This window comes from Salmo salar, chromosome ssa17 (assembly GCF_905237065.1).
Source record: "Salmo salar chromosome ssa17, Ssal_v3.1, whole genome shotgun sequence".
NCBI lineage: Eukaryota > Metazoa > Chordata > Actinopteri > Salmoniformes > Salmonidae > Salmo > Salmo salar.
The window spans coordinates 66,764,199-66,776,905 of NC_059458.1; the positions used below are offsets into that span (position 1 = coordinate 66,764,199).

The 12,707-nt window shown below is 43.9% G+C and overlaps 1 protein-coding gene across 1 annotated transcript in view; it reads right to left on the reverse strand.

Moving 5' to 3' along the window:
• The window catches only part of pgs2 (Decorin), a 34,734-nt gene extending 23,547 nt beyond the window's left edge, over positions 1-11,187 (reverse strand). The window contains 2 exon segments of the mRNA NM_001173562.1: positions 176-414; positions 11,039-11,187. Coding sequence (NP_001167033.1) covers positions 176-395 — 220 coding nt within the window. The 5' untranslated portion in view covers positions 396-414; positions 11,039-11,187.
• Positions 11,188-12,707: the final 1,520 nt, after the last annotated feature.

Sequence of the window (12,707 nt, forward strand, 5' to 3'; positions counted from 1 at the left end):
TGTATCTTATAAACTATGGGACTGCCTCAGTTAGACGAGAGAGGGAGAGAAGAGATGGTGCAACAGGTTGTCTGTATTACACTGACAAATTGACCTTAGCTCATGAAAACACATTGAATCACAGAAGTACATGCTGTTATGATATTAAATAGAATCTATTGGGAGAGTGTCTCACCTAAGTCGGAGCACTGCACCACGCGCAGGTGGCACTGGCAGCGGAAGGGGCACTTGGGTCCTTCGGGCATGGTGGGGATGTCCACGCTGGGCTCGATGGGCACCTCAGGCAACCCAGAGCCCGCCTCATCCTCCATCATGAAGTCCAGGAAGCCCGACTGGCGGAAGGGCAGTGACCAGCACGCTGTGACCAGGAGCAGGGAGAGACAGGCTGACCTCATGGTGCCTCTGTCCGGGAGCCTAGGGGGGAGGGAAAAGGTCATGGCTTAGAGGTTACAACTACTGTAGAGGGGTGCATGGGTATTGGTGGGTGGTAAAGGATGGGGGCAGAGGTGAGAGGTTAAGGTGTTCTACTTTTAGTAATAAAGAAGCTTTTTTATTGTATTCCATTGTTCTCCAAGCGTTGCTGACTCTCCTCTCTCCTTCAGTTTGCTCATCAACTCATGCACCTGGGTTCCAAAGCGAGGAAGCGGCAGTGATCCCTTCCCTAAGAGGTCAAGGATAGAAAGAGGCCAACCTTTCATTCAAGTACAGGGTTGTGAGATGTGTATGGGGGTGACAGGGTGAGAGGGCAAATGAGAGAGGGTAAAGGTCAGAGGTAGGAGGCTATAGGCTAGAAGGCCAAGCACCTGGATTTGCTTAGGTTTGTAACAGGTCAGCAGGGGGAGAATGGCCTATTTAGCTAAGAAAGGTTAAAGAGGAGAGGTCAGGGTAAAGCCAAAAACATTGGGAAATGTATCAATCTGTAAAATGGGGGACCACCAAGGCTGTACCAAGTGTATGTGCACTTTCACAGGGCAGAAACAGTAAGTATGCATACATATTCACAATATATGGTAACGATTTGTGAAAAACATCTTGTCAAACCAATGACTGATTACTGTATAATAGTACAGGAAAGTAATTTGTACTTATAGTGTTTTCCTTGTTTATCTCTCTCCATTTCAAGGCCCTCTAAGACTATAGGAAACCAGCCATGTACTGTGAGAAGTCTTCCAGTCTTCTTCTCTGATCGACAAGTCATGACCGCAATGGTCATCCATTCCAGTTCATTTTTGAGCCACTCAAGCCTTCTGACCAGTCTAGTCACACAAAACACACTCTGTCCAGTCAAACTGACCCAGTAGTCCAAGCCCAGACAAACACAGCCCGATTACTGTACTGTACTTTCAGTTCTCTCCAACTGGTTCAAGGTCAGTGTTATTATTCGGCTCATGATGTTTATGGTTACACACTGCCCCTTCAATTACTTTGGGACCAAAGAGAGAGGCGGGTCTGCTGGACCTTTGCATGACAGACAGATTGCTGGGTAGGTGACTGTGTGTGTGTGTGTGTGTGTGTGTGTGTGTGTGTGTGTGTGTGTGTGTGTGTGTGTGTGTGTGTGTGTGTGTGTGTGTGTGTGTGTGTGTGTGCGGTTCTTAGGGTGGCGTCAGGTCAATGGGAACAGGATCAGGCCTTACGGCGTCTCTCTCTGAACATCCAGGGTAATTATAAGTCTAACCCACACTACAGCCATCACACAGACAGACAGAGCTACATTACAGCACTCAATGGGAACAGAGTTCTCCGAGCATACTGTATCACCGTTGGGATCAATTTCATGAAAAAATAATTATGAAAAACTGCTGGGTTGATGGATTGAAATGGAATGGATTCCAACCGTGTGGCATATGCCTCTGCTCATTGTAATATGGGTGGACGAAGAAAACATGGATTCAATTGGATCTGACTTGTAATGCTGTGACTTTGACGTCTATTTTCCATGGAGGACTGAGCCTTAGCCTATGGAAACATGTTATTAAGTAGCCTTGCACGAGCCTTGGCTTATTCCAGCTGGAACGACTCATAGGGCAGGAGTCTATCTCCTGTTTCTGTAGCGTGAGGCAGCTTGATGTACAAGTACACTCCCTGGACAGGACGCGAGTCTATCACAGTGCCTTACCCCCAATCTATCTCCTTAATGCTAAGTGTCAAGCGAGACAAATCATGTCCCGTTTTTAGTCTTTGTTATGACTCAGCCAGGGATTGAACTCACAACCTTCCAATTTCAGGGTGGACACTCTAACCACAAGGCCACTGAGTTGGAAACACGTGCCATGTGGAAATGTGTTGAAACTCAGAGATAAAACAGATCCAATCTTAGCTTAACAGTAGAGCACAAGAACATGTTGGTCCAATCTTTTTGAACAGGGCAAATCTTGGCTCTAGGTTTAACTTATCTATAAGTCAATATGTAGGGGAATCCATAATGAATTCCCTGTTAGTTGTCTGCCAAGACGGTTAGTATTTTTAAACCTCCATTGGTCTGAGAGCAGGAAACCAAATAGAGATAGCAGGAAGGAATGCAGTACTGATTTACATAAGGGTCATTCCACGAAAATAGTGCATTTCAAAAGCCTGTTATATTAAATGAAAATTCAATAAATCCAATTTTTTATATGGATAAAGACTTGCTAAAGTGCAAAAACTCAGCATTTTGACATGTCCCTCTGTGCACATAACATGTCATCCCTGTTACCCATAGATAGACAGGATAGAAATGTTTTAACAATTGATTTTGTTTTATGATTGCCACTCCCTGTTGCACATGACACACTTCCATTCCCCCTGTCACAACGGGATTTATGGCTGATTTAAGATGAAATCACACCTTTTTTTTTACACTTCTCAAAAGGCACTGAATTGGTGGAACGACCCATATTGTCCTTGACCGCTAAGCATTGATCCTGAACTCCTCAGTGTTTGGACGTTAGCCACTGCAGGAGGTACATGCAGGCAGGCACACACATGCACACATGCACACGCACACACAGAGGAATTCATATTAAAAGCAGCCTCCTGTGTGTCCTCCCATTTCTAGGTGATAATAAACATTCCTGAGACGTATTAAAACAAAGCAGAGCAGGAGGGAAGAGATACCAATCTCCTTGAAGAGGGAGATCTGTCAGTCATGTTTTTATTAAACACATTAGCAACAACTGTATAATACTACCTGCTGATTGGTTGGTAATATGCTAACCCAACAACGCCACATCCAATGTGGTGCTAGTAATGATCAAAACTGACATACATGTCTAGGTTAGCTTATTTCATGTGTACAGGCATAGTACGATAAGGATTTGACACAATTGTGAGAAAAAATTGAATAAGGAAGCGTTTGAAGCTTGCAAACCATGCAAAACATGTTAATCAAGATCTTGATTCTGTCCATTTAGTAGTAACTAATCTAATCTGTATTCTAGAGAGGCTGAGCGATGCCACGAGACCCAGTAATGCAGAAGGGAGCTCGTCACAGTTTGATTGAACCTGTGCAGGCAGACACATCCCATTAGACGTCCCACTGAGCCCCAGGCATTGGCTCTTTCATCAGTAGTTTCCTCAAAGATATCCAGGAGAGAGGAGGGGAGAGGAGAGAGGGTGGAGGTACAGCTTCACAAGCATAAAGGGCTGATCTGGCGAGGCACCCATGGTGCATCTGGAGCATCCATTGGTTAGATCACAGACGGCCCTAAAAAAACATGCTTCGAAGTGAAAGTCTGTGTGTGAACCTAGAGGGCTGTGTCCACGGCACGCCACAACACGACAGAGCCGATCCTCTGCTAAACCACTGAAAAAACCTGCCACCGTCAGCACTTTGACTGGTCTTCTATCTCCTCAATCTCCCATCTTCAGACAACTGCTTGGCAATGTCTATTGGGCCAGCAAGGCCTTCTCTCTCTCTCTCTCTCTCTCTCTCTCTCTCTCTCTCTCTGTGTGTTTCCCTCTCTCTCTCTCTCTCTCTCTCTCTCTCTCTCTCTCTGTGTTTCCCTCTCTCTCTCTCTGTGTGTGTTTCCCTCTCTCTCTCTCTCTCCCTCTCTCTGTGTGTGTGTTTTCTCTCTCTCTCTCTCTCTCTCTCTCTCTCTCTCTCTGTGTTTGTGTTCCCCCTCTCTCTCTCTCTCTCTCTCTCTCTCTCTCTCTCTCTCTCTCTCTCTCTCTCTCTCTGTCTCTCTCCTGTCTCTCTCTCTCTCTCTCTCTCTCTCTCTCTCTGTTGTCTCTCTCTCTCTCTCTCTCTCTCTCTCTCTCTCTCTCTCTCTCTCTCTAATTTATGTTTTGTTTAGGTGGATCCTTTGAATGAGTTCTCAGTGCACTTCTAATGACTAATCCAAAGGGCTTACACTGTTTGTTGACAGCTGTATATGAAAGGCTTTGAGAGGGCTGAGGTGCACAATGCAAAGTGTGTGAGTGAAGGCCTTACATGGGTTCAGTCAGTGTCTAGGTATCTAGACCACACAGTGTTGTAGTTGACCCTGCTGTAGGGTAAAGTCTCCGGGAAGCAGTTGTCAGGGATCTAAGGACCATTGGATATAGTTGGTTAAATAGCTAACAAAATAGCTACCCGAACTGTCTGCTTTGACCCTTTTTGCAGTTACTTTTATTTCTCATCACATACGCCGCTGCTAATGTTTATTATCTGTCACTTTATTCCTAGTTATATGTACATATCTACGTCAATTACCTCGTACCCCTGCACATCCACTTGGTACTAGTACCTCGTGTATGTAGCCAAGTTATAGTTACTCATTGTGTATTTATTATTATTTTTATTAATACATTTTATTACTTTTCTATTATTTCTCTATTTTCTTTCTCTCTGCATTGTTGGGAAGGGTAGGGTAGGGTAAGCATTGCACTGTTAGTCTACAACTGTTGTTTACGAAACATGTGACATATAACATTTGATTTGCTTTGATATGATCGTGGTTATTTTACTAGTGTATACTGCAGAGTAAAACATGTATTTGACATCGATAAGATTTATTGTTCTGGATATTGTTTGATGGCTTAGGGAACTTGAATGGGCAGTATAGTGTGGTACATTACAGTGTGGTTTACCACTCAAGTTGAGTTAGTCTCATTGATGTCCTGGGCAATGCCCACCAACATGCTTTTGCACATTGGCACGTTTGTTGAACTCTCTCACCATTCATGCCGTTCTGCTGATGCCCCCCAAATCACGTCAGAGCCATCTTTTTGTCTGCTTGTTACAGTAGCAAAGGCAACAGGGCCAGATACTGTTCATATGCACTCAAGTGGACCTAACCTGTCAATTATTTCTCTTTTAATGAGGTGACAATTAGCGTACGTTAGTCAACTTGTGTCATGTTGTCAACATCACCGTGATTACTAGAACCAGATTGATTAGCGATACCATTGACAACAAACACGTAAATAGCGACACAATGACGTCTATCCGGAGCAGATTTGATGGTCAACTATAAACTGGCACATATTACGGGGTCCATATTTGGATAGTACAGGAGGAGGGCAGTAACTAGCTGTAGTGCTAGCTGTGAGCGATGTCTTTAATGTTGCGGATGCGTAATGTGAGATGTTATTTAGTTCCCGGATCAGTAGGGAACCCGGTGCAATGAGGGCCTAGAGAGTTTTAACAGTTCTGAGATCAGTGGTTATTTTTCATACTCTTCTTCATACTGTGTGTGTGTGTGTGTGTGTGTGTGTGTGTGTGTGTGTGTGTGTGTGTGTGTGTGTGTTCTTCATACAATGTGAGTGTGTGTAACCGATGTGAAATGGCTAGTTAGTTAGCGGTGGTGCGCGCTAATAGCGTTTCAATCGGTGACGTCACTCGCTCTGAGACTTGAAGTAGGGTTTCCCCTTGCGTTGCAAGGGCCGCGGCTTTTGTGGCACGATGGGTAACGATGCTTAGTGGGGTGTGAGTTGTTGATGTGTGCAAGGGTCCCTGGTTTGAGCCCGGGTTGGGGCGAAGAGCGGGACGGAACCTAAACTGTTACGTGTGTGTGTGTGTGTGTGTGTGTGTGTGTGTGTGTGTGTGTGTGTGTGTGTGTGTGTGCGTCTGACTGCCTGTGTTCAATAATCGAAAGGTGGAAAGGTAGGTGCAGTCAAAAGACACCCTCTCCCTTTCATTCCTACTCTTCTCATTCTCTGTAAGGCCTGAGGGCTGTGTTTTGTCAGAGCAAGTCTGATCTTTCTCTCTGAGCGGAGGGGTGGGGGTTGACACTTCCTTTCTTTGCAGCAGCCTTGTCAACCCCCCTCCCTCCCTCCCTCTCATCCCTCTCTCTTCCTCGCCACTTTCTCTAAAAATCTGGACAGACTTCTGACAAGTCTCAGGCAGGAAGCAGATTACAGTAGAGACACCATGTAACATATCTGTCTCATTATTCCCTCCACACATCTCTCTCTCTCTCTGTCTCTCTCTCCCTCTCTCTCTCTCTTCCTCTGTCTTTCTCTCTCCATCTATCTCTCTCCTGGACACCATTCAGTTGTATTCCATCCATGCCACATGTACAGTATGTAAGTCATCAGCCCATACTCCTACCTTTCCAAACTTGTGCAGCATTTGCGAGAGGATGACAGAGATGGTATGTTGTACTTGTTTTGTGTCTGACTGACTGACAGGAGACAGATCTCAATTCCAACCCTCCTACCCCCTACCACTACCTTCACCCTCCATGACTCCATTCTGCTCCAACTCTCCTTGACTGGGGTCTCAGCCTTCTGTCTCCAGAGGGCCTGTCAGTAACGAATCAAGGGGAGGTATTTACAAGGTTATGAGATGTCTGAAACATGTGTTACCCCTTTAAACCCCTCAACAACTCAACGTGTCAACCCCTCCCCAACCAGACGCAGATACCCAGACAGTTTTAACCATTTCCAGTCCTCAAGACCCGGTTTGTCTGTCTGCGCGATTCATCTGCCTCCATATTGAAATCCTACTAACGGGTCTCCCTTTGTCATTGTTTTTACCCTAAAGACATTTCCAAAGACATCTGAGTTCAAGAGAGTTTATCTCTACGGGGAGAAAACCAGAGATCCATCCAATAAACAACTTCTATGTGAAATGATGGGCAGATTGGACACTACAGATAATATACCAGCGCTTTGTCAACAGGAAATGCCTCCATCCCTAACCCCTTCAGTGGTCACACTAGTTCCCTAACAGAGTGACTTCCCCACGTCAAAGCCAGAAACTCTCTCTGGATCCTTTACAAGACCAACGTCTGTGAGCATTGCATTTCTTTGGGAGAACTCCAAAGATATTCAGAAATTGGGTCATAAAAACATATATATCGTTGACAGACAGCAGAGACCGCAGAAATCCCTGAAGCGTCTGTGCTGTTTTGGACCGTTGTAGGAGAAAGCCTGTGAATGGTTACACCACGTTTGAACCGTTCATTGAGGAGTATTGTATGGCTAACATTTATATATCCACGCTTGTATTATCTACAGCTTGTATTATCTACAGCCTGTATTATCTACAGCCTGTATTATCTACAGCTTGTATTATCTACAGCCTGTATTATCTACAGCTTGTATTATCTACAGCTTGTATTATCTACAGCTTGTATTATCTACAGCCTGTATTATCTACAGCTTGTATTATCTACAGCCTGTATTATCTACAGCTTGTATTATCTACAGCCTGTATTATCTACAGCTTGTATTATCTACAGCCTGTATTATCTACAGCCTGTATTATCTACAGCCTGTATTATCTACAGCCTGTATTATCTACAGCCTGTATTATCTACAGCTTGTATTATCTACAGCCTGTATTATCTACAGCCTGTATTATCTACAGCTTGTATTATCTACAGCCTGTATTATCTACAGCTTGTATTATCTACAGCTTGTATTATCTACAGCTTGTATTATCTACAGCCTGTATTATCTACAGCTTGTATTATCTACAGCCTGTATTATCTACAGCTTGTATTATCTACAGCTTGTATTATCTACAGCCTGTATTATCTACAGCTTGTATTATCTACAGCTTGTATTATCTACAGCCTGTATTATCTACAGCTTGTATTATCTACAGCCTGTATTATCTACAGCTTGTATTATCTACAGCTTGTATTATCTACAGCCTGTATTATCTACAGCTTGTATTATCTACAGCCTGTATTATCTACAGCCTGTATTATCTACAGCTTGTATTATCTACAGCCTGTATTATCTACAGCCTGTATTATCTACAGCCTGTATTATCTACAGCTTGTATTATCTACAGCTTGTATTATCTACAGCTTGTATTATCTACAGCCTGTATTATCTACAGCCTGTATTATCTACAGCTTGTATTATCTACAGCTTGTATTATCTACAGCCTGTATTATCTACAGCTTGTATTATCTACAGCCTGTATTATCTACAGCCTGTATTATCTACAGCTTGTATTATCTACAGCCTGTATTATCTACAGCCTGTATTATCTACAGCCTGTATTATCTACAGCTTGTATTATCTACAGCTTGTATTATCTACAGCTTGTATTATCTACAGCCTGTATTATCTACAGCCTGTATTATCTACAGCTTGTATTATCTACAGCTTGTATTATCTACAGCCTGTATTATCTACAGCTTGTATTATCTACAGCCTGTATTATCTACAGCCTGTATTATCTACAGCTTGTATTATCTACAGCCTGTATTATCTACAGCCTGTATTATCTACAGCCTGTATTATCTACAGCTTGTATTATCTACAGCTTGTATTATCTACAGCCTGTATTATCTACAGCCTGTATTATCTACAGCCTGTATTATCTACAGCTTGTATTATCTACAGCTTGTATTATCTACAGCCTGTATTATCTACAGCCTGTATTATCTACAGCTTGTATTATCTACAGCTTGTATTATCTACAGCCTGTATTATCTACAGCCTGTATTATCTACCGCCTGTATTGAACAGATGTGAAGATCTACTCTGCTGCCCAACCTACTATTTTTCTCTTTCTCCTTTTCTCTCTCTTTTTCCCTCCCTTCATCTCCCATAGATTAAGACATGTTTTTCTTTGACCCTCTGGCAGTACAATTTGCTTGTTGGAAAGAGCACTACTGGAGAATGGAACTTTATATTATTCCAACGAGGAACATTTTTATTTGTGGCTAACGTCCATCTTTCAGCTTATTGTTCTCTCTCGGCCTGGACAGTTACAGTGATTCCAGACGGGAAAATGTGGCCCCTGGGCTCAAACCTCGCCTCTAAAGACCCATGTCTTACTTTTCTAATACAGAGCTAATCAAACTATACTGTACAAGTTGGTCCAAACAAACGAGACTTAAACATCAATGACTCCACCAACATGCCACAGCATGTTTAGGTTGAGGTTGTGGAGAGCACTAGGGGTGGACTAGGAAAACACGTCCTGTCCATCCTCCAACTCATAACCCCTTCCTCTCCACTCTGTACTCCATCTCCAGTTCAGCCCTGTAAAAAAACTCCCTCTGTGTTGGAGGATGTTAGCAGTTAGCTGGGAGTTTTGCGGTGTCTTGCAGGGAAGCCATCAGTCAGATCTCTCTGTGATAGAGGAAGCTGTACTGTTAGTGGATTAATAAGGCTTTGGGTTGCCAGGTACTGCTTTTTCTTTCCCCCTTTCTTCAACTTCAAAGCAGGTCCTCCCTTTAATTTTGGTTGCCCCGGACGATTTGGGTCTGCAGCGCTTCCATCAAAGCAGAGTGGTGACGAGGCGGGCCGAAACGGTGCGTTAACATTGATGTGAAACAGAACAGCAGTACAACAAGTTAAATAAACCATTTCAGATCGATTTGTTTTAGTCTAAAATGCCCTGGATGGGTTCATTCTGGCATGAACTGCTGCAAGTGAACTGTACTGGCTTGAGGAAATACAAAGAAATCCTTGTTGTTGTTGTGTTTTTATTTTGCTTGTAGGATCTCCAAGTGCCAGAGGGAGAGAACAAAAGAGAGAAAGCAATGCAATAAAGTGCTACAACTGAAGAAAAGGACACTGGTAAACTTAATGGGTTTTCCACCAGGGCCAGTTACTGACAAGAGAGGAGAGAAAACTCTCCAGGGACTTCACATCAAAGAAACCTCTTCTCCAACTCTCTATTCCTCTGCCCTGCTCACACAGAGACACAACAACTCTGAATGCATGTAAAACCATAAACTAACACCACTGGACAGTTTGATGGAAGGGAAAACCACATGTACAACCACAAGCCAACTAACTGACAAAACAGCTCACTTGCTCAAGTGCCTTGATGGGTTAAAAACTAAAAACCGCAAGGGATAAACCAATAAAGTCAAGGAAAGATATCATGGTATCCTCTTTTGGATAAATAGGGTAGGGTTTTCTAATACACTGGCATGGCAGTGAAGTGCTAGCATCAACAGTAGCACCACACCCCTCCCTATAGCTGGTGCTGTCTTCATCATTCTGTAGGTTATCACATGGTCTGGTATGGGAATGATTAACTATGGTCTCTCCTCCCTAAGCCAGACTAAGACCTGGCCACGCATCTAGTTTAGAGGGAGCACGCACACACACACACACACACATGCACACATGCACACACACACACACACACACACACACACACACACACACACACACACACACACACACACACACACACACACACACACACACACTAACCCTACGCCCACACAAAACAAATTTGCAATATCATGCACAAACGCATCACTTTCATGATATGCCTGGCATGACTCATGTCGTACATTCTAATTGGATGTATGTGCAAAAACATCGAAATGAACAACCGTTCATGACCAGTTCAACCACAAAATCACTGCACACATAGTCTGGTGGTAGAGTTAAGGAATGACGGAACATCAAAAGAGCATCCACATCACAGAACCTACCAAGCCATTAGAAAACCTCAAACCACAAGCACAGCATCACCATTTTACTAACAAAGTCTGCACGTTTGGTACCCCCGAAACACAATAACCCCAATTCCAAATCCCTTTTAATAATTCCCCTCACAATCCCCCTCTCTTCCCACACTCCCCAGGCCTATAATCCAGTCTTTCCCGAGTTTCCCCCCCAAGATCCATCCATCAGTGTGTTATCCTACCTGTGCTCTGTAGAAGCGTGGGAGAGAGAGCGAGAGAGTTAGAGTGCGCCGAGGTCAGATGGTCTTCCTTCCAAATATCCAGTTGGGGCTATAGGCTGAATCACTGTGAGCCTTCTGCACTGTACTGCAACGGGCCGAGCGATAATTGCACTGAGAGCGCGCGCAGCCAAGACCAAGCAGGTGTGCTCTGTCACGGCCGAAGGGGAGGAGGAAGGGGCTGAGAGAGGAAGAGAGAGAGGGAGGGAGCTCCTGTTAAATTGAGACACTTGGTGGAGAGAACTTCCCCCAGCAAAAGAGAGAGAGAGAGAGAGAGCGCGCTCCAAAAACAGCTGGAAATAGAGGGAGAGAAAAGGGAGGAAAATTTAAAAATGAACAGTCACAGAGCGATGGAGAAAAAGAAGAGGAGAGTGGAGGGAAGAAAGGAGGGAGAGAGAGAAATGGAGGGAGAGAGAGAGGCAGAGTTAAGGCAATAAGCAGTGACTAGGCTGGCAGGCTCCCATTCAGTACCATCTGGTAATGATAGGTCCTCCAGAGCTCAGTTCAAAAACGCCAGCTACTCTCTGCCTTCCTCTCACTAATGTTCTTTCTTCCATTTTTCTCCCTCTCCCTCTCCCTCTCTCTCTTTCTTTACTTTGGTGAAATTCAAACTAATTTAACACAGCCAACTACCCCTCTGCCTTTGTTGAATCCCGCACAAGCATTCAGTCCACCCTCCCCCTTCACCCCCAATCTCCTGATTGGGTCGGTTTACTTATTTACACTTAACTAAAAGGGACAAGGGGACCGTTCCAATTAGGAGGAAGAGGAGGGGGATCGTAGTTCTTAGTTCTCCCCATCCCCTGGTTTACCCTCCATGTGTCACATCTACTTTAGGTCTATAATTTCCCCCTCCGGCTGGGCTCAGGGTTGGTCTGTCTGACTAGCATGTCACACTAACCACCCTGGCGTGTGTGTTATTTTAGTCCAAAGGCTAAAGTGAAGGATTTAATACTCTTTAAATAGTTCAGATTACTGCCCCAGACCAGTGAGGTGCAGTCGGAGCTGAGCACTTCAGAGCTCTGTGTCGCTTGGACTGGCTCTACTTAGTTACACTTACAACAAAGACTGCACGAGAGAGGGAGAGCTTTCAAGAATACTTTCTACAGTACAGAGATGAGTACACAGAGAAATATGACTAAGACATAATGAATGCATTTGAAGACATGTAGGTTGTTGTAAACAGCCTAGAGTTGTTATGAATGCGTTATGGGTGTGATCGATAAGGCACTACAAATTCATAATGCTTTATACAACTTTGGTTCATAGAACGTTTTCACAAGCATCATTACAGAAATGATGGAACTGGATCAGTTAAAGCTAGTTGGAGGAAACATTGCTTCCACCCATCCAGTCCTTTCATTGGTCGCTGTGTGGCGGGGAAAAGCCAGAAGGATGCATTGAAGGAGGCATACTGTACATTTAACAAGGACTTATAAATGAATGATATGTGCCTATTGATTCTTGAAGGACAAACTTAGAAATGCCTCATGACCTTAGTTCAACTGGCGTACCTCATCAGAACCCAAAATATAAGCTTGTTTAACTCAAATGTTTGTAAACAAAGTAAATGTAAACAAACACTAATTAGCCTTATTGTTTCAACTGTGGATTGCCCCTTTATGGCCTGGGG